General features: G+C 38.3%; 1 protein-coding gene across 1 annotated transcript in view; it reads right to left on the bottom strand.

Annotated features, from left to right (window-relative positions):
- Positions 1-11,970: 11,970 nt before the first annotated feature.
- The window catches only part of LOC127650233 (26S proteasome non-ATPase regulatory subunit 3-like), a 52,505-nt gene continuing 40,642 nt past the window's right edge, over positions 11,971-23,833 (bottom strand). The window contains exons 6-12 of the mRNA XM_052135539.1: positions 18,508-18,611; positions 18,310-18,424; positions 17,903-18,022; positions 17,191-17,294; positions 14,987-15,142; positions 14,352-14,402; positions 11,971-14,272 (exon numbers count right to left, since the gene is read on the bottom strand). Coding sequence (XP_051991499.1) covers positions 14,195-14,272; positions 14,352-14,402; positions 14,987-15,142; positions 17,191-17,294; positions 17,903-18,022; positions 18,310-18,424; positions 18,508-18,611 — 728 coding nt within the window. The 3' untranslated portion in view covers positions 11,971-14,194. The remainder of the gene's footprint in view (positions 14,273-14,351; positions 14,403-14,986; positions 15,143-17,190; positions 17,295-17,902; positions 18,023-18,309; positions 18,425-18,507; positions 18,612-23,833) is intronic.

Below are 23,833 nucleotides of genomic sequence, written 5' to 3'. Positions count from 1 at the left end.
CTACTAATGTCTTTGACTGCTTAGTATGAGAGGGATTTCTAACAGGCCATTTGTCCATCAAAGGGTTCATCAGGAAATTAAAATCCCCTCCAGTTATAAGTGTTTCAGAGAGATATACAGAGAATTTAGCAAGGGTTGACGTGAGAAATTCAGGGGAAAAGTTTGGAGGAAAATACACATTTAGCAACGACACCTCTTCCCCATACAGAACCCCATTAAGATAAACATATCTACCAAATCGGTCTTTGTCACTCTTCACAATATTAAAGGGGATGTTCTTATTAATAAGTATAGCAACCCCTCTACTACTAGTTGTGAATGATGAAAAAAATATTTGGCCAATCCAACTGTGTTTTAACTTTAAATGTGGCTCATCATCCAGATGTGTTTCCTGTAGTAGAGTAATATCTACCTTTTCCTTAACAAGAATAGACATTACCCTCCTCAATTTCAGTGTTCCATGCAAACCCCTAACATTCCAAGTGCATATTCTTAGTTTACTACCCAACATTAATGTATAGAGCAAATATTAATGAATAGAGCAAATACAAAGATATGGAACTGCTCTTCCCTTTTTATAAAGTAACAAATTAAGTACTCAAATGAAAAAGAGCCTGCCCAAACTTCAACAGTGAACATTATAACAAATATATAAAAAAACAAAAAACAAAAAAAAAAAACAATGAACAATACATTTACGAGGGGTATTTCCCCTATAACAAGGGGAACGATGCGCAACAATAAAGGGCTGTTCAGCGCAATAGGCTCTTGCTGTGCAGACCTCAAAGAGAGTATGGCTGATAAGGACACACTAAACAACTCAAGTAACCATGCACTTTAACGCAACCTGTCTCACTCATTGACAATTTAGAGAGTACGAAATCAAACAGGACTAAGTTAACATTACTTTTTCAACATACCACTGAGGCAGGCGGTAAACGAAACGGTCCATAAAACTGTGTAAGCCGCGTTGAACAGCAGCGGAAAAATCCTGATAGAACGATATTTTACAGCCGTTGTATATCAGATCTCTTTTTTGTGCCTCACATCTGCTGGCATCCACAACCTGCTGTTTATTCTGAAAGTTGTGGAAGCGAACAATAAGCGGACGAGGCCTACCCCTGGCGTCAGCTTTCGGCATAGAGATGCGATGAGCTCTCTCCAGTTTAAGCATCCCCGACTTTGTTTCGATGCCGAGGAACTCTGGGATCCAAGACTGAAGAAATGCGGTCGGATTAGTTCCTTCAGCATTTTCAGGAAGGCCAATGATGCGTAGATTTTTCCTCCGACCTCGATTTTCTATATCATCCAGGTGTTCGGCGAGTGACGAAACTTGACGCGCGAGAGACTGAAGCCGCACGTTCGCTGAATCGACTGACGACTCGGCCTCAGCAATTCTGTTCTCGGCTTCATTAAGTCTGCCCGTCGTTTGCTCAAGTTGTTGCAAATGGGCTTGGATAGTCTGTGCAAGCGACCTCAGCTTATCGTCAATCACCTTTGTGATTTTCTCAGTCATCTCCTGTAGCGCCCTGGATAACGCTGGATCAAGCTGGCCAACATCGTCGCTCGTGTGGGAATCCTCGCTAGCTGCGTCCACAGGTAGATCCTTTTTCTCGAGTTTCTTCACTGGTTTCGGCATTTTCACAAAAGAATCAGGCCAAAATGTTTCTAATGACATAGTACCTCAGGTTGCATTGCCAAAATTGATTAAATTACGTACTCAACTGAACAAATTATGAATTCTATATTGAGTGAGGCAGGAGCATCAGCAAAAGCATCCACCTCTCATGCCGCCATCTTGGCCCCCCATCGAGACCATTTTAAGTGCTAAGGCTCCCTCTACTTGGAACAAATCTCTGTGAGATTTTACAGGGCAGAAGTGGACCTCTTTGCCTCAACAAACAGCACAATGTCTCCCCTACCTCTCTCTGAGTCACCCAGCCCCCCGGTGCATACATGGCCCAGAATGTGCCTGTATTCATTTCCCTCTACTAGAAGTTAGGGGTGTCTTTGAAAGATGGTGCAGTGCATATAACTGCCGTAATATGTAGTAATGCAGATCCAGTTAACTGCCAGATTGCTTCAGTACTGGACTTTCTGCAGGAAAGACTGTCAGCAGGCATATGCCCCGCTACTCTCAGGGTCTATGTGGCTGCCATTTCGGCTTGCCGCACCTTGATGGACTTTGTCCAGTCTGTGCCCTTCAGTCTTATGTCCACCACACTAGCCAGTGGCGTAAGTCAGGGCAACAATTCTTTGCCATGGGGGCCACAACAGGGGGGCGGCCACCACCAAGCAGACTATGTCGCATTGGGTGAGGGACGCTACTCCCCTGGCCTACGAGGTGCGCGGTTAAGCTTCGCCAGTAGGTATCAGGACTCACTCTACCAGAGGGCTCGCCTCCTCTAAAGCCTTGGCTAGAGGTCTCCCTCTGCAGCATGTTTGTGATGCGGCAGGTTGGTCCTCTCCGCACACATTCATCAGTTTTATAATTTGGATGTTCCTGCTACTCCGGGCTCATATGTCCTTGAGTCGACATCTCAAGCTCATGTCTGAGACCTCTCACGCACTTGTGAGCACACTACACAATCGTAGGGGGTCCGGACAGCCACAGTGCGGCGGCGTGGGTATTCTTGTTCCCAAGGCGCTTTTCAGCGCAGCATCAGAAGTGTATCTTTTTTAAAAGAGAAATAGATGCTGCGCTTCATTGCCGCACTGGGATGCCCCAGGACTGCTCTTCAGACAAAATACCTGACACCTGTGACGCATCTATTTATAGCCCTGCCGCAGATGCATCCAATGGTTCATTGACATGTTGCACACATATTCACAGCTAGTCACACCTAAAGCTGTTCCCAAAAAAGGGGCTTGAGGACCTGCACTTTTTCTTCCTCGAGAGAAAGTGCCCTTTTTTCAGGGGTGCTATTTTTTCTTTTTTTATATAAATGAATATATATATTCCTGTTTGCACACAGCTTCCCTATCAAATAAATATATTTATTGAATAAAAAAATCTAAATATGAGGTCGGAAGATGACCTCCCTCCCTCCCTCCCTCAGCGCAGCACACCTCAGCACATCAGACACACAGACAGGTAGGCAGCAGCCCCTCCCAGCTCCTATCCCAGTTGTGTTTTTCTTGGCTTGTGTGGAGGTGGTGATGAACAAAAGACTAAGCTACCAGTGCCTTGACTTTACGCTAATAAGTCAAAAGACAAATATTTTTAACTTGTGTCTTGCTATCATTGTGTCTTGCTATCATGCATGACTCATGAGCTCATGCCCTGTATGGCCATGATATATTGCCTTTACGCTAATAAGCCAAAAGACAAATATATTTAACTTGTGTCTTGCTATCATTGTGTCTTGCTATCATGCCTGACTCATGAGCTCATGCCCTGTATGGCCATGATACATTGCCTTCGCTAAGCTAACTTGTTACATTAGCTAGTAAGCTAATGTAACAAGTTAGATTAGCGAAGGCAATATATCATGGCCATACAGGCTAATGTAATGTACTTAATGGATGAATACAGTAAAAATGGTCTAATTACATCATCACAATTGCCACATTGATAGGCAAATTAGGCATTAACTAATTAAAATGTGCTAATTTGCATACATTGAAGTGTTATGTATTCCAGGAACACCAAAATAATATAAACAATTTATTGCCTTGTGCAAAATAAACAAATTATTAGTGAAACTATGTGTCTCTCCTTGGTGCAGTCATTTATTCTAAATATATACTTGAAACTAGTAGCATAGAAAACATGCACATTGTGGCATAGTTTCCTTTGTTGTTGCCTGCTCTTGTGATAAACCTAGTGATACTAAAGAAGATCATGGTCTTTGTGTGATTATTTAGTAGAAATCTGTTGAGTATGAAACAATTGCGTGAGTGTGAGGGAATTAAAATAAATTGGTAAGGAAGTCAGAGTTGTGTTAATATATTTAATGTTTTGTTTAAAAAATAAAATAAAATAAATAATAAATAATTATGAGAAGTGCCCTTTTTTTCCTATTGAGCGCCTACCCCCCAAAATGTCAGTGCACGTCCCTAGTTGCATACACTGTAAAAAAACATAACATTTTGGAAGAGCAAATATATCTAAGTTGGATCAGCATTTTTGGGTGGGTGTAGCTCAAAAGACATATTATATTACGTTTGCAGAAACATCTTACAATAACATTGAATGAAGTGTCATATTCAAACCCAGTCTATGTGCACCCTGTCTGATGTTGACCAAGGGTGGAAAGAGTACTGAAAACATTATATTCAAATAGAAGTACTGTTACTTCCCAAAACATTTATTGTGAGTAGAGTAAAAGTAGTTGTCCAAAAACTACTCAAGTAAGAGTAAATGAGAAGCTCATTTAAAGTAATCGTGAGTATTGAGTACTGAGTTGCAAAACCTATGCCCCATTATAATGAACACTGTATGCCAATTTTTTAAATACAACACTTATCTATGATAAGCTACATGAATCTGATTCCAAAAAATAAATGGGAGACATGATAACAGAAATGAAAATATTAAAAAGTTATTTTCAATACACTGATCACCATTTTAAATCATAATGTATTAAACAATTACATTAAAATCAGTTTATGTGTAGGGTCTAAATTTCCCTTAATGCTGACAGAGCGTTATTGTTGTTAAATATGTTCAAAACAAAGCAAGGAATGCAAAAAAATGCTAAATAAGCAGGATCACTTGGCATGTCATGTCATGCACAATAGAGGAGGTGGAGCGGGAATGGAAAAAGTTGTTTGGTACAGGAGCTACATCACGCTTAAAAAGGAATAATTCACCCTAAAATGACAATTCTCCCATCATTTACTCACCCTCATGCCATCCTGGATGTGTATGACTTTCATTCTTCTGCAGAACACAAATTAAGATTTTTAGAAGAATATCTCCACTCTTTTGTCCATACAATGAAAGTGAATCAGTGCTAAAATATTTAAGTTCCACAAATCACATAAATCAGCATAAAAGTAGTTTAATCCATGTCTTCAGAAGTGATATGATAGATGTGGTGAGAAACAGATCAATATATAATTATTTTTTTTTTACAATTAATTCTCCTCCCTGCTCAGTCAATCTCCACTTTAACTTTCACTTTCTTCATGCATATCGCCAGCTACTGGGCAGAGAGAAGAATTTCTAGCAAAAATTGACTTAAATATTGATCTGTTTCTCACCCACCCCTGTCATATAAATTATTAAGTCATTTTGGATGCCTAGTGGATTGATAGTTTAATCTATGCTTTATGTAATTTAAAAGGACTGTAAATATACCACCCCCATTTTTGTTGTGAAATATTCAGAGATCAAAGATTTAAAATGACACTTCGAAATCTTAACAAACCCCGCAAGATATTTGTCTGAAACATTTTCCCATGGGAATACAGACACAAACTCCCCCTTTATCCTGACTCGCACCAAATGCCTTAACAGTTTAAAAAAAAAAAAAAATCCTAAGAGAGATGACACTTTTAAAACTGGGGAATAAAAAACAAAAACTTCCTGTTCCAGCATCTGACTGCAAACAGGTGACATCATTCTGGTCAAATAATTACTTTTAAAAAACACAAGCTTCCTAAGAGAAAGGATGTTGTGAAATAAAGATCCTATATGTCTTAACAGCGGGTTTAAACTCCACCCACCGGGAGCTCTTGCCCCCTTTAGTCATTTTGAATGCTCTTGTGAAAGGACTTTGAACAGAAAATGTAAGATTATTTGTGCTAAAGATACATTTTTAAATGTAATGCATACTATTTCATTTCAAATGTTTTTTGTGGAAATAAAACTGTTAAACACATTTATGTTCAAGTTTTTTTTAATCATTTTTAAAGTAAATTTGTTGTGCTTGAAACTTGATACATTTTGTTTAAAAAACACCTTTTCTCCTCTGTTAAAAGTAAAATTAACAGAGTCAAATTTGTTAACCATTTTTTCCTCATTTTAAAGTGAACATCTGAATGAGTTTGCTTCAGTCAATATCCACTGTTTAGAAACACAATATCACCGCTTTGTTAAAAGTAAAAAAAAAGAAGTCTTATACCAAGCATTATTTTAACATCTCAGTTTTGTCACCAAACGTTATTTTAACATCTTAGTTTTGTCACCAAGCATTACACCCCATTAAAGACACATCATTTAAACACATTTTAAATGTAATACTACTTTTTATGACCCACACACATTACTTTAATATGTTTTTGAAAAAACATCTCAGTGATTACATCAATGAATTATTTAATCAATCACTATTTTTAGTCTTATATCATAGGCCTACATTATTTTGTCATCTCAGTTTTCCATTAAACATTGTACATCATTAAAGATTAATCATTTTTACTCTTTTAAATACACAGATGGGCTTGGCTACAGCATGGGGATATCAGAAGAGCTGACCAAACACGTCATACCACATCCTGTACACCTGCCGGAGGGAGGGAGAGGAAGCAAAGGTCAAATGTACACCTGTAAGGTTGTAAATCATAGGTCATAAATCATTTTTGTCATACCATATATAATACCTACTACTGACGTACCTAAAATTGTTTATACATTTCTGATATATGCCGCTGTAATGTCGCCGCTGGTGAATGTTCCTTCCGTGCACTCTCCGTGACGTCGCCTCCGATCTTATGTCTGCAGTTCCAGTCTCGTTTGGAAGGATGCATCCTCCGGAGGTCGCATTTGTCTGCCGCATACGTCTCGTTTAATTTTTTATTTGATTGTTTTATTGGGAATGCAAAAAGGTTAAAAATTGTGTAAATGTAAATGCATATACATAAAAGGCATTTACAATATATAAAAAATGTAAGAATTAAACGAAAGGTATGCGGCCGACAAATGCGACCTCCGGAGGACTCCCCAGGAGCGACTTCTACTGTTTAACACAAGACACAAAATCCCCCCCTTAGTTAAAGTTACTAAGTGCCTGTTCTACATCGACCACCATATACTAAGTACTTATTTTGTAAACAATATTACAGAACAGTAACATTAATACACATTTAGCATATAAGTACTTTGAGCTATGTGAATCAGAGTATTAAAATTACAGACATATGAAATTCTGAGTACCCTTACGTCAGCAGCATAGTAGGCTACACAATGGAAACTCCCTTTATGTTGAGGAGGGAACTTAGTAAGCCTCATTCCATTCAATTTTTGTACATCACTCAGCAGTGTTTTATCCTATTTGTTGACGAACAGACAAGGGTTGTGTATATTTGGGACTACCCTTAGGTACATGTTACAGTTTCCTGACTCTCACCAGATCTCCCTCATTGTAGAATATATGTTTAACTGTTCTTCTGGTGTCAGTAGTTTTGGCTTTTCAACTGTTTGTTTTTACGTCAGCACATTTGTCACTCTTCTCCTGCACAGGAAAAAAGGTCCACATTTGTTCTCATTTTCCAGGAGTTCAGATGGTGAAACACCAGTTGTGAAGCGTGTTGTAATGCAGCAGCTCTGCAAAAACTCAGTAACTGCAGGTTTCCATGTTTTTCCCTCACTATCAGCTGACAAAAGCGCCGATTTCAACGCTCAACTGCACAGTTGCACTGGGGGTGGTTCACGCTCGTGCGCAACTATTTGATGCCTCTTTCCGACAGGAATTCAGCAAAGGCAGATGAAAGAAATTGAAAGAAATTTATTTTCTGTAACAATAAACAAGGGGTTACCTTCAAGAGCAAAAATAGAACGCAGCACAGAAATGACTTGAGAAGCAAATGCCACTTCAGGCCACTTGCCGGTACATAGTAGCCTAGTCCACTAAGCAGATAGCAAAGCGACATCCAGGTGCAAAATTCTGAAAAAGGTCTGACAATGTCAAGTCCAAGTTTCTGCCAAGGACCGTCAGGTAAGTCTATAGGTTGCAAAGTGGTAGGAGCAGTTTTGTCATTTAACACTAGAACAGCCGAGTAGCCTATGCGCTCATCTGACCGTCGTGCTTTAAGAAAAAAATCAATCTTTGCACTCGATCAAATTCCAGGACCCTATACTTTCTTGACTTTTCCTAGATATTTGAGTTTTATTGCTACATTTTCAAAATCGCACCAGGAAAAGCTAGTTTTAAGGTATTTTACTTCTAATTCTGTGAATTGACGGCCGCCTAGCGCTCACGTCATATTTATTTTTGCTGTTGAATGCTGCAATTCCCCTTTCTCCCAGCAGATGGCGCAAGGGCTCACTTGTAGTATATTGTCCTACAATAATTTTGTATGCATGTGTGTAGCATATATATATATATATATATATATATATATATATATATATATATATATATATATATATATATATATATATATATATATATATATATACACTCACCTAAAGGATTATTAGGAACACATACTAATACTGTGTTTGACCCCTTTCGCCTTCAGAACTGCCTTAATTCTACGTGGCATTGATTCAACAAGGTGCTGAAAGCATTCTTTAGAAATGTTGGCCCATATTGATAGGATAGCATCTTGCAGTTGATGGAGATTTGTGGGATGCACATCCAGGGCACGAAGCTCCCGTTCCACCACATCCCAAAGATGCTCTATTGGGTTGAGATCTGGTGACTGTGGGGGCCATTTTAGTACAGTGAACTCATTGTCATGTTCAAGAAACCAATTTGAAATGATTCGAGCTTTGTGACATGGTGCATTATCCTGCTGGAAGTAGCCATCAGAGGATGGGTACATGGTGGCCATAAAGGGATGCTCAATGCTCAGGTAGACCGTGGCATTTAAACGATACCCAATTGGCACTAAGGGGCCCAAGAAAACATCCCCCACACCATTACACCACCACCACCAGCCTGCATAGTGATAACAAGGCATGATGGATCCATGTTCTCATTCTGTTTACGCCAAATTCTGACTCTACCATCTGAATGTCTCAACAGAAATCGAGACTCATCAGACCAGGCAACATTTTTCCAGTCTTCAACTGTCCAATTTTGGTGAGCTCTTGCAAATTGTAGCCTCTTTTTCCTATTTGTAGTGGAGATGAGTGGTACCCGGTGGGGTCTTCTGCTGTTGTAGCCCATCCGCCTCAAGGTTGTGCATGTTGTGGCTTCACAAATGCTTTGCTGCATACCTCGGTTGTAACGAGTGGTTATTTCAGGCAAAGTTGCTCTTCTATCAGTTTTAATCAGTCGGCCCATTCTCCTCTGACCTCTAGCATCAACAAGGCATAAAAAAAAAAAAAAAGTATATATGTATAGTATATAAAGAATAATGCTTAAAAGTTCAAACTGACAGATGACGAACTAAAAGCATTTGTTGGTCTCATTTATTTGAGAGGTGTTACGGGAGGCAAAAGCATGAGATTGAATGTCTTTAGATCTAATTAATTTGGACACTCTTTTTTCAAAGAGACAATGTCGCAACAGAAATGCGCTATCTGCGCTTTGATGACAAGAACATGAGAGCTGCCCGCCTTGTGATAGATAGATTTGCCATGATATCTGAGATATTTCACAAATTTGTGAAAAACAGCATTGCTTCATAAACGCCCGATGAAAATATAACAGTTGTTAATACCATGTTCCCTACCAAGGTGTGCTGTCATTTCACACAGTACATGGCCAATAAACCGGACAAATTTGGCATAAAATTCTGTGTGGCCTCTAATGTTGAAACAAAATAAATGTTGAATGCACAAAGATGACAGTAGGCTGTCTGGTCAGCGGTTATCGGTCATGCTGTCATGCGTCTGGTTGAGCCTTCCCCAGGAAAGGGAAGAAATGTAACGACAGACAATTTCTTCACCTTGTTGCAACTGGCAAACAATCTTTTGACGAACAAAACCACCATTGTTGGCACAATGAATAAAATCAGACGAGAGACGCCCCCATGTACACAGGCACAGTCTGAAAGATTTTCATACTCACAGAAGTCACACTCACAATTTATCAGGCAAAGCCAAAGAAAAATGCATCCAGAGTTCAATGCATCAGACGGTTTCAACTGATAATGGTGCAAAGAAACTGCCCAATACAATTTCCCACTATAATAGCACTAAAGTTGGCGTTGATGTAATGGACCAGATGGCATGACTGTACTTGGTAAAGGGTGGATCCCGTTGCTGGCCTGTAGCTGTGTTTTACAACATCTTGGACCTGGCTGCAATTAATGCACACATTCTGTACAAACAGTGCATTAGCGTAACCATCAGCAGAAAGCAATTTATTCTTGAGCTGGTAAAGGAGCTTTGTGCGCATCAAAAAATGCAGTAGGTGTAGTAGCACAGAAGCGACTTTTTCCTCTAACCCCTTTCCCGCCTGCCAAAAGGAAAAAAATGTCATGTCGGCAGATGTTCAGGGAACAAAACGTTTGAGATCTGCCAGGCATGTAAGTGACTTGTCTGAGGCACATGCTCTAAGGAATGTTGGTAAAGCTGGTCGGTGTAAAGGGAATATAAGGGAAAGGAGGAGGCGAGAACCGGCTTGACAATATAAATAATAGTTTAATGAGAAACTTAAACAAAAGACACAAACACACACATGACGGTCAGCTGACCGCAAACAATCTCTCTCTCTCTCTCTCTCTCTCTCTCTCGTCACACCACCTTCTGCAGTCTGCCTTTATCACTCTTGGAGGCTTAATTAGCCTGCTAAGGGACCGGGTGTGTATAATCACGACATCATTATTTTCTGTAACAACAACAATTCATAACGCTCACTCACTAACCCTAATCAGTTCTCTGCTTCTCTTCTTTTCTCCCCAGGAGAACTGTTTAACACAGGACACAACAATACATGTCTCATGATATCACAGCAAGTTGGACAGATTTCTAGGTAATCGGTTCTGCGCAGAATGTTCTCATCTCAAACGAGCCAGTTCTTTTTAATCTACAGAGCAAAACATCCGGTGCTTCCGGAATAGTTCGATCCCGAAAGGACCATTCCAATGCGCCAGTACTTTTTAATATACAGCGTTTCTGTTTACTCTTATGAATGTCAAACTCAAAATGCAATAAGAACTGTTTAAGTCTCACAAGCGTGTAGAACAACATTACGCTACATACTGTTTATTTAATGATGACCTGCTGTGTCTCTATTCAATCAAGCAGTGTTACTGACTAGGGTTGCAGCGGTATACCGGTTTCACGGTATACCACGGTTTGAAAATTGACGGTTATCATACCATGTACATTTGCTTATCTACAGTATTGAGAAAAAAATGCAACCGGACGGAGAATCTCACGTGCGCATCTCCTTTATTCCTTGTCTGTCTGTCAGACTAGTCAGCTTGCGACACACACGCACCCGTGCACGCAGCGGAGAAAATGTCTGAGAGAAGTGAGGCGAGGGGGTCTGACATGAGTTTGTGTGTGAGTTAAAGCTGTGTTTCTCAACTGGTCTATTCGGATCGCAGACAGCAGGGAAAGAACAATGCCATGGTTCTCCAATTGAAGATATTTCGGCAGCCGCCCAAGTTGGGCTGGATCAGGCCCACCACGTGGTTTAATGTGGCCCGCGACTCATTTTAACATTCTCGGGATTGCCGGATAAGAGACGAAACACCCCCAGTTTGAGATTTATACTTGCGCAAATTGGAAATATTCCACCTAGTGTTATAGGTATTTTGTGCAATCTGGCAACCATGACTCTTTTAGCATGTAAACGGTTAAAGTTTTAGAAAAAAAAAACCAATAAACTCGCCCGCTTTGCGACAAACATTAAAAGTTTATTATTATTATTATTAAAACTGAATAATAAATTAATCGGGAATTTATAATCTCCGCCTATATTCAGTTTTTTAATGCCTGATAAAAAAGTATCTATCTTTGTAGAGCAATACAATACTTTAGGCAATTGCAGAATAGTCCTATTAGTCACAGATACACTTCAGAAAATTGAGTACACAACTATTTCTGGGCTTAAAAGATACAGAAACCAAATCAATGCAGAACATTGGATCTCAAAAGTAATACAATGTGCCCCCATGCACTACTTAAAGCCCGATGTGGGCCCCTTTACAAAAATAGTTAAAAATATGAATAATTACACACATCACCTTTACAAATTTGTTTCAGGATTCCACATGAGTAAAAGAAACTGTTATATTTTGACAAAATGTTTCATTTTAAATAATCTAAAGGTAGAATCTATTAGACCTCATTTTATATCAACAGTGGCAGTTTTAGTTAAAGTTTCAAGATGTGTTTCAGCTAGTATTTATTTTTTATAAATACATTAATTTATTATTATTATTACTATTATTTAAGACTAGCACACTGACCATTGTAATGAGGAGCCTTTCCTTCTGTGTAATATGTGTATAAATATGTAATATTAGGTAACAAATGGGATAATAATGGGCTCATATAAGTAAATATGCTCTTCAATTTTTGAAAGGGGAGAGACAACTGTAGATTTTGTTGTTGACATCAACAACAAAAATAATGTCACTTGATGCATGTCCTTGTACTGGAAATCGTTGAACAAAACTATGCAACATAAAAGGAAATGCGACCCAGGATACATTAAATACAGGTTATGTTTGATCTATGGCAAGGTCGACGCTTGATTTCCAATGTAAAATCTGTCCTGAAGCAACACCAGTTGAGAAGCACTGAGTTAAAGGTACAGACAGGAGCAGTATATGTTAACTGTTAATAATCATAGGACATTACCTTAAAAGCTCACACAGCTGATGTTATCTTTCATTTAATAGTTCATTTAACATGTAAACTAACATGCTTTAGTTATATAACATGTTAGTTACATTATGTTTTTTTATCATGTTTATATTTCTGTTAGCTTTATTTTTTTCTATTTTCAAAAGGTAGACTTTTTTTCACATACTTCAATAAAATAAATTGTTTCAAGTTTAAATTATAATAGTGTTTTATCAGTGAAAACAGAAGGGTCATTTTATTTATTTATTTTTTAGCATAGTAATTGTGTAATACCATATACCGTGACATTTTCTGAGACGGTTATCATACCATGAAAATCTCATACCGTTGCAACCCTAATACTGACTGATTGTTCCTACGACAAGTTTAATTAATGATCCATGAGTTTTTTTGTAATAAGTGGAATTTTATAAAATAATTAAATATACCATCACATTTCTTTTTGGTTTAGATTTATTTAAAATATAGTTAGGCTCAATTATTGGATTGTATTTATGTCTCTAAAATTCTGCAAATACACCTTTTAAATTTCTAGATAGTTTATATCTGCTTTGTATAAATCTGAAATCTCATTTTTGGGTAACATGCAGCACAGGGTAGTAAATACAATAAAAATTGCATTTGTCATTTCCAAATAATTCTTTTAAAAGAAGTACTAGAAGAATTACTGGAACCTTTAAGGAACCAGAATTGTAAATAGGAATCGTAAAATTCCTTTAAAAATTCATGGCTGTGATGCTCTTTTGGATCAGTTCTTAAAATTGAGGTCTGCTGAATTTGTTGCACTGCTGGGATCTCTACAAACTCAGTCCTGTCTAATATTCTCATTCTAATTTTGAAACTGTAGAGAACATTAGAATTCTTCAAACTGAGAGAAAATCAGTTCTCAGTATGGAAGCATTCCATCCACAAACAGAAGCTGTTCTAAAGTGTGGCTTAATTTGCCTACGGTTTCTTAATCTATGTCTAAATGTATCAAATAATTCCTTCACATTCAATCCTCAAACCAAACACACATGTATCTGAAGCTGTGCTTAATTTTAATTGAAGAAAAACAAACTATCAAACATTAAACACCAACAATCAGTTCACCCCAGAAAATCCTACATCATCGCAGAGCCACGAGACAAATTTTCCCAGTCAGTAAAGCACTACTCATCACCAATTCCATCTATCTCTTACAATTTTGAATTGTGGTTAATTTGGGGAAGCCAGGCAAAGTTTAACATTTTGTGACTATTTATTGTTGCAAACCAAATGTTAAAGAACATTCATTATTTATATGAATGCACCTATATAAAACAGGGATGCATGTAAAGATTTGGGAGTGGAAAAAACAACCATGCATGACAGTATACAACTGGAGAACAAAAACGATGATGCATTCATGATGTCACATCACACAGCTTGTTCATGGTCATGAGAAGAACGCAGTTGAACGGAAGTTCATGTGAAGAGCAGACGTGTCATTTCTACAGATGTGGGGAGCAAAACAGAATGAGACAAATGAAATAAAGGTGATGTTCTTCAGACTCATGGGAAACTGTCATCATCATCCTCTGCCATCTCTTTAGCAAATTCCAGATCCTGCTGCTCTCTCTCTCGTCTCTCCTGTGGACACATACAGATAACACATGAATGTCTTCGCTTTATCCAAAGTGAACAGGTGGGGAAGAGACATCTCTCTTACCTCTGCTGACTCAAGATCCTTGTTGTATGCCTTTGGTGGAAACCTCATTGCCTGCACAGAGACATGGGTTATATGAAGACAACAGTATAAAGTCTGCCAACTTTAGCAGTCAATAATGATTGAATTGATATATGGAATAACCCTAATTTCCAAAAACAATTTTTTTAATTTTTATTTTGTTAATACCTTTTCTGATGAAAGAAACAAGTGATGAAAGTCAAAATATAAAATGCAATGGATCAATGTTAACGGAGTAAACTATTTTTTTGCAGTTTGCTTTAAAAAAAGAAATAAAAAAAACCCAAAACTTATAAATGCATTAAAAATATCTTAATATCATTTTTGATTGTGGTTCTGAAAAAACTTTCCCTTTGGTACCTTCTATTTGAAGCCCTATATGCGGCTCTCATTGTTGTTTCAAGTGTAAATTGTTAAATTATATACATCCAATGGTAGAAAAGAAAATGTTTATGAAGCTAGTTTGCACGCTGAACAAAATATTGATCCGTGACATTTCAATTTTGCCTTTCATCATCATTTATGCATGTCTTTTACCAGTAAAAAAAAAATCAAAAACAGAGTTGGGGACCTGTGATTGAGTTAACACTCATTCCAGCTAAAGACATTCCTTGTACCTTGACAGACATGTTGTGTATGTCCAGACAGAACGAAATGCGCTGGTGGAAAGCAAGCTGTGGCTCTCGAGTGCTGTAGATATCCATGGTCTCTTTAGACTGAACGTAACCCTTCTCATGGTTTATGCTCGCCTCGATGACACCGTCACGGATCGCCTGGGAAATGGATGAAAATTATACAGCCTCATGATATGAGCACCCACAAATGTTTTACTCAAACTTATTCAAGGATTCAACATAAATATCTTTTAAATCATAAATGACACAACAGTGTCTGACATTGGCAACAAAAAGTTGAGCTCTATAATAAAGTAACTTAAAAACAGCACTGAATTTATTTAGTTTGATTGTTATGAGAAACTCATATGAACTCACAATTTTCATGAGAAAATAGCACTTTTCACAATACACTGTTTCAAAGCAGCTTTGTAGAACATAATGCCTTGTTGTCTAAAAGCCCCTAGAGAGCAAGCTGAAGTTAACTGTGGGAAGGAAATTACTTTTTTAAATGTTATTTAGTGGTGGGAAGAAAACAAAAAAGAAGAGTAACCTGACCTTAACTATATACACAGATCAGCCACAACCTGCATCTCAGGATAGCGTTCTGAGATGCTGTTCTCACCACAATTGTACAGTGCGGTTATCTCAGTTACAGTAGAGTTTGTCAGTTCGAACCACTCTCTCATTCAGTCCACAGAACTGCAGCTCTCTGGATGTTTTTTGTTTTTGGCACCATTTGGAGTAAATTCAAGAGACTGTTTTGCGTGAAAATCCCAGGAGATCAGTAGTTACAGAAATACTCAAACTAGCCCATCTGGCACCAACAATCATGCCACGCTCCAAATAACTGAGATGAAATGTTTTTTCCACATTCTGACGGTTGATGTGAATATTAACTGAAGCTCCTGACCTGTATCTGCATGATTTTATGCACTGCTGCCATATGATTGGCTGATTAGATAATCATATGGTTGATTGTTTGTGCCAGCTGGTTTGAGAATTTCTGTCAGGTGGTTTTAATGTGGTGGCTGATCGGTTTGTGTGTATATACACACAGTCCAATATTATTTAGCCGTTTGAGCAAAAACCGATCAGCACATGTCTTTCAAGCACAATTTCTTTTGCACTCTTCCCCCGGTTTCACTTTGCATGTCAAATTTACTGGTGTTATTTTCAGCTTATCCAATGCATGCAAGTGTTGATATCAAAGCGGTTTGCATTTAAAAGTCAGAAGCAGAGAATTATAAGCCTCATGTAATCACAGGTTTCTTTTGTTGTCTTCCCAGCCCGGTCTCCTAAGCAACCAAATTGGATGGGGAGGGTACAGTCACATGGTATAACCTCCTCGTGGTCGTAATGTGGTTCGCTCTCGGTGGGGCACGTGGCGAGTTGGGCATGGATACCATGGAGAATAGCATGAAGCCTTTACACGCGGTCAATAAGCCACATGACAAGATGCGTGGATTGATGGTCTCAGAAACGGAGGCAACTGAGATTCATCCTCTGCCTCCCGGATTGAGGCGAGTCACTACGCCACCAAGAGGACTTGAGAGCGCTATGGGAATCGGGCATTCCAAATTGGGAAGAAAAAGGAGAAAAATAAAAGAATAAGCCATTTTCTCTGATGAAAATGTGTGTTTTTGTTTTTTGAGCGTCTTCCTGTGCGTAACACGCTCAAGTGTCGGTTGGGAGAGGCGGCTGTTAAACTTGCTGCTGCTGTTTCTGCCTCGCAAATCCACCAATTTGCAAGGTGATGTTGGTGTAAATAAAATGACATGTTTGATGTACTGTAGCATTGGGACCTGACACCATTGTTTGGAAAATCGACAAGCTTTATCGCTACAGTAAAATCTACTTGCAGTGTGTGTAAGTACTATGTACTGTAGGTGTGGCTGCTCTGTTGTCCTGCGAGTGATCAACGCTACCTCTCCATGGAGGAGACTGTTCCGCGGCTCTCAATGTTGTGCTGCTTGGTTTTAAAATTACACTATAATGTGTTTATGTATCGTACAATACACACGGTATTGTGTGTATTGTACAAAATTGTACCGTACGATGAGCGTTGCATCGTACGGTACAATTTTATTACACCCCTAGTTGAAAATCATTCCATAAATACATCAAATTCAAAACAGAAGGAAAACAGTGTGATTATCCATGTTTTATCACTGCATCTTTGTGCAACAGATCGGTGTGACAGTGACCTTGGCAACGATGAACTCCGCGTCTTCAGGACTGTCCAGCTGCAGTTTTTGAGCAATATCAGCAAGAGAGATCCGCGAGTACGACAAACTGATCATTCTCACACCTACACAAACACATTAAAAACATCAGCTTTACAAGAGTTCTCTTTACTGTGACATCAACACCAACAAAAGAACTATACAATCTTAAAACATAGGCCCCGTTTACACCTGGTATTAAAATGCATCTCAGGTGATCCGATCACATGTGGCCACACAAATTTCATGTCGAGGGTCTCTGAATTTCATGACTTTCTACGTAAGTGTGTTACGGTATGATGACAAACCGCGGAAAAAAGAAAAACATTTTTTTTGACCACCTCATGTGAAGTTTTGCACCTCATTTACACCTGCGTTTTCACTGAACACTTGTGATCAGACCACCCGAAACACATTTTAATATCTGGTGCCAACAGGACTCATACGTGATGTATAACTAATAAGAATTTAAATATTCAATTTGTTTCACAAACCGCTGAACTGCTAGCTAGTATTCAAGCTAAAAACACTGAAATGAAATTGTTTAACACCAGTTATTCTAATTCAGCATAATAAAACATAATACTACCCAGCAAAGTAAAATGTTACCCAACATTTGCAAAGATTCTGTGTAAGTCTTGGTAAAAAATTAAGATGAAGACAGATAACTTGCACTATGAACTCCAGAACTGACCAGTTTTGATGACATTGTGTCTCAGACGGATGATCAGTGTGTAGGTGCCGTCGGCCTGGAACTTCTCTCCAAACTGATCCAATGCCTGGTTAAACTTGGAAAGATTTCCAGTTCTCACCGCTAGACAAAAAACCACATCAGCTCAGAATGCAAAAATACCACAAAGAAATATCTACATCCAATTTTTTTGTTTTGTGTGAATTTTTGTTCAAATCTGCATAACAAGTATGAAATGACAATGCATTTTTAATGAAAGTGCAAAGTGCGGAAGCATTTGCAACAATACAGGATGAAAGAACATTTGTGGCCACTATGAGATTTAACAGGTTATATAATAAAATGATGATGGTGGGATTATGGGATGTAAATATGGACAGGAGGATAGCTCATCAGAAGTGTTCAATTACCCTGTGTGAGCAGGAAGTATGGCATGAGCGACCTCTTGAGAGATGGCTGACGGAACTGCAGACGGTCTGGAATCTCACCCAACAACAACTCCACTACGATCAACAGCTTATGCACCTGACGGACACACAAATACAACATACGCAAACAAACGAGATTCCAGTGTATTCTGATACTGGAGTTGAAAAGATAAAATTTACCGTCTGTTTGAAGCCCACGGCAGTGTGCTGAGGGGCTTTGCGCAGGGCGTTTGTCAGAGTCCTTCTCGCTTCTGAATACTCCAGCTGAATGGCCTTGATACGCCCTGAAAACAGTGAACATCACAATCAAATGATCCATTTTTACCGACACCTGACTTCCATTTGAGATCACACATTGCAAAGGGTCATAACACCCCCCTATTTCAGCCCCACTAGTTCAACGCCTCAGATTTGAAGACGACTCAAGATTTGACTGTGGAAAGCAGAAAGGGTAGAGGGTGGGAAGAGGGGTGGGGAGATGATAAAATATTTATACAATGGTACATCATCAAAATCTCCTTGCCGATGTGCGTATCGAAGCTGCTGCTTCGGTGTCGATTAGGTAGCACTTTGAAAGTTTGAGAGAAGCCATGTCTATCGCGTGACTCAATTGGCTGTTTAAAATCACTTGAGCAGTAGAACACCACCACATTACAAATGGATGAGAGACTCTAAAACATGGAAAATCTAAAAGCATGGGTTCATTTAGGCTTTTTGCCAAAATACAACAGTCGGAAGGCAGAATGCAAATCCAATAAAACTAAAGTGTATGTTATGCGTAACATTATAAACCATCTACATATGTCAAGATTAAGTCCTTCAAAAACAGAGGTGTGGAACATGCAAAAGATTTGCAGTGGAGGCATGGCCGATTTCATGTGCGATGGCGAGCTAGACCAACTATATTAAGAAACGCAAATATTGCAGGCTATATCTTTTCACTTAATCTCAGCACAGCATTTTTTAACGTCCTGTATTTTACAAAGAAGCCAAAATTTATAGCTTTATGAGTTCCATTGCATTTACTAATTACAGTTTCATATTATGCTTAGTATAAAACTCTTCTTGCTTTATCAATACAAGAGCAGTGTTTAGAAATATATTGTGGTTGATTTTAATCTGAGGCTTTGTCTTACTGTTAATAAATGTATTTTTTTAACCAGAATATTTTAAACTACATAAGGGCAGTGCAAAACTTTAAACGCAAAAGCAGAAAGAAAAGGCAATAATAAGTCATTTACATTTTGGAACAGCGTTATTTATCTTTATGGACCTTATTGTGTTTTGAATGGTGTAAAATGTAGGGTTTTTCCCTATATTATTATTCAGTTTACAAAAGAAAAAAAAATTACTCTAACATAACTCTCCTGGGTTCTTTTGAGCAGCAGCTTTAAATAGTGGAAATGTGCAGCGCTGACATTTGAATAAACTTTTAAGCATCATATAATGTAGTAATGTTTGTTGATGTTAATAAAAGTTATTATAAAGGGATTTCTATGGTTTACAGTGAAGAAATGATGTAGGTTCTTTCTGAATTATTATTAAAGTAAGTTTCCTTGCATGTTTATACGATCATCGTTATGTCATATTTGGCCTCATATCTGTCAGAGCGATTACACTTTGGAATTAAAAACAGCAGTTAGCAATCAGAGTTTGTGCCATTCCTTCATGAAGAGTTCAAATCTACCAACAGCAGCAGTAAGTGGGTCATAATAAAGCAGAGGCAATAAAATGACAGTGATCCATTAATTAAAATAAATGGTCAAAACCGGAGTTTATCCTGATGGAAATGTAAAGAAGCCCAAATTGCCAGAATGTTTCAACCCCACAAACACTTTTTGGGTAATTTCAGCTCAATTTGAGTGAAGCACCTAGGGGTTAAATTTGGATTTCGGAAGTGGGGGAACCCTAAAAGCGGGTGATGTCACCAACCCCCCAAAACCAATTAGTTTATACAGCTTTTTAAAAAAACTAAGCAAAATTGCTACTGCATATTAGATCTCAAATATATATATATATATATATAAATATATATCTCTCGCATCACACCTAGTTCTAAGCAGATGCACAGTGTTAAGATTCCAGCGACACGCAATCTGCCGGTCCACACCAGGCGCAGCGACACCACTATATGAATACAGTAAAATCAGTATAACTGACAATAAAATATTGAAAACAGACCATTCTCAGACGAAACAGTCGGTTAATTGTACGCAAATCATTTTCACACTGAACCTCCATATGGGCTTTCGCTTTCTACGGCAAACCCCGAGGGTAAAAATACACAAACACATACGCAGTGCAAAGTTACCAAATCGCATCCTTTTTTAGTCTGGTACGATCAGAGGTGTAGTGGTAAAAAAAAGAGGTGGGTAAACTATAAATTCTGGTGGACCACAATGTGGTCACCCGGTAAGGTGCCTACCGGTTGTATGTGTATCCTGATGACATCGCTATAGGCTATCATTTTATGGTACTACCAAGGGTATCACTGGTTGTTCCCTCATCATAGGTCACACAATCACTATTCAATTCATACATTAATCTAAGTTCTTGTTAAAGAGACCCAAGAAGGAATAATATGGTTGAAATCTATAAAGTTTACTAAATGACAAAACAGAGAGAACAAAAATATTTAAGAGAGAGAGAGGGAGGCTTATATCCAGGGCTTCCAATGCAATGCACTTGTACATAATGATTAGGGATTTGGGATTATTTTCATAGTCGATTAATCTGTTGAATATTTTCTCGCTTAATTATTTGTTTGGTCTATAATATGTCAGAACAATGTGGATCAGTGTTTCCCAAAAGCCCAGGAGGATGACGTCCTCAAATGTCTCGTTTTGTCCACAACTCAAAGATATTCAGTTTACTGTCACAGAGGAGAGAAGACACTAGAACATATTCACATTTAACAAGCTGGAATCAAAGAATTTTTTACTTTTGTCTTAAAAAATGACTCAACCCGACTAATTGATTATCAAAATAGTTTAGATAGTAAAATAGTGCAGATTAACGACAGAAGAATGAATCTGGTGCCACATATTTTTTAAAAAAATTGCCGGATATCCATTTTTACATGAGAAGTTTGGGCTAGTGAGTGACGGATGAATCTTGATGCAGTCTGCTGCTTCCTGCTGATTGGTCAACACTGACAGTAATGCAGCCAGGGTTTCCCATACGTTCATTTATTTGTGGCGGCCCGCCACAATATCAACGCTGACCGCCACACATTGATTTTCGATTTATTTTTTATTTTTTACTAAGCCTATTTAAAATCGTATTTGATTGCAGAGAGCCGTAGCGCATTCGCGCAGCATAGGCTACCTCTCGCTCGTCCCTCTCTCTCTCACCCGTACCTCTCGCGCTCTCTCTCCGTCATGGAACACCGCTGCATAAATCTGTCCAACACAGCACTGTCAGTTATTACTTATTAGCCAGCATGCAAGGCGCCTAGCTAATAAGTAGAGCTAAGTTATTGTTAGAATACAGCTGGATTTTTGAGGTCAGCACGCTGTACCTCAGCGTGTATCGCGCATGGGAAACACTGGCAGCAGCGCATTATGAAAGACTTCGTCTTAGGTTTAACAACCTATGAAACTAATAATGAACAATATGAAACTAAAACGACATAAGCTTAATTTAAAATGGCTTAGGCACTATCTATTTAGAGGTGGATAAACGCAATTTAGAGGTGGATAAACCCACTTTGGAGGTGGGTAAACGCTATTTCCGAATTCTGGGAGGTGCGTAAATGGCGTTTACGTGCGTTTAGCCTCCACTACATCCCTGGGTACGATGGTTTTTGTTCAAGTACTCCTGTATTTATTTTGCCAATCTTCACGTGAGGCTGCAATAAGCCCTAATCCTACCACAAAATGATGTTACTCAACCCGACTAATTGATTATCAAAATAGTTTAGATAGTAAAATAGTGCAGATTAACGACAGTGCATTGGTAGCACATCCTGATGGGTAGCATATATTTTCAGGACACTGGCTGAAGAAAGTGAGACCTCAAGCACAACATTCGGTAGGTGTGTGACACCCTCGGCCAAAATCAAGATGCTGTGACACCCTGTGCCAACCTTAATATATTGCAATAAGAATAATTTTAGACACATTTGTTGACTGTGCTGGCCGGTGCAACATAACAGAAACCATTACAAAAATGTAAACCATATTAAAAATATTAAGCCCTTTCGCTCGTCGCGTGTTAGGAAAAACACACAGTTTAACATGGAAAAGACACCTTTTTTGCATGTCGCGGGATCGCGTCGGGTTAGGACACGGTGTCCCTTGGAATCGCCAAGTAGTACTTAACACTGCTGAAAAAAATAGAACTGTGAAGTGCCGGAGCGGAGCGCTTGTTTGTGAATAGTAATCTATTAACAGCTGTTATATTAATGAATTATGTTCAGGAGAAATTCAGTTTCAGATTTAACCTGCATCGCAATACGTATAGTATCCAGGCCTCTGTAGTGTACCATGACATTGTTGGGTCAGGGTATGATAATATGCAAGTTTAAAATACCCTAGGCATGATTTTCCACATACTGTAGGCCCTATATATCACATTAACATTGGTTTATGTACCATAATTTAACGAAATACAAATTAGAGGTCAACCGATGCTGGATTTTGCAGATTCGATAATGTGTTGAAAGTCAGTCAATTAATCTGCCAATAGTTTTTAAAACTGGAAGCCTATATTAAATGTTCTTAGTCTTTCCATGTTGTAATGGGGAGGGCCAAACAGAGGCTACATTTAATTAAATTCCAGATACAGTTTATGGTGCAACCAAAATACCAATAACCAGAGAAAAAACATTTGTTTCATAGTGTGGACCTTTTCAGTTTAAAGGCTGAAATACACCAGGGACTCTTATTTTGAAATGTTTACACTTCACTGCTTCCAGTTGCTTATTCAAACAGATAAGGGGAAAGAAAATGTGCACTCCTACAACGATCTACAGCATATTACAATATAAACAATTAAATGTAAACATTGTTATATTTCATCAACACTATATCATTATCATCAACAGTTAATCTTTAGTGATAGTTTGTCAAATTTTCGAAATATGGCTTCATGATTGTGAACTGCTCTGCAACAGCTGAAAACACACACAAGCCCTTGCGTGCTTGGAGAAAATACAACTGTACTGCATTTTCACTTTGAAGGATGCAGTGCATGCAATTATTTATTTACATTTATTCTTTTGAAGTTTGATAATCACATTAGGTCATATCACGATTCCTGTTTTTCTGCCCCCAAATTTAAGACCTTTTAAATAATTAAGACTTTTGTTGTATAATTTCATATATTTTAGACTTTCTATGACAACATTTGTATTGTTGCTAAATATGATCAGATTCCAATTGGATAATAACTGACAGTCTATGTTATCCAGCCAAGAGCACAGAGTGGTTTTTAGGTTTTCTTGTCTATTTTGTTGTTCAGTAAATCACAGTAAATCTTGTGTCAGTGCGCAGCTTAGAAATAT

This window comes from Xyrauchen texanus, chromosome 10 (assembly GCF_025860055.1).
Source record: "Xyrauchen texanus isolate HMW12.3.18 chromosome 10, RBS_HiC_50CHRs, whole genome shotgun sequence".
NCBI classification, from domain to species: domain Eukaryota; kingdom Metazoa; phylum Chordata; class Actinopteri; order Cypriniformes; family Catostomidae; genus Xyrauchen; species Xyrauchen texanus.
Note: the sequence above shows the minus strand (reverse complement) of the source record. Positions and strands in the feature narration are given on the sequence as shown.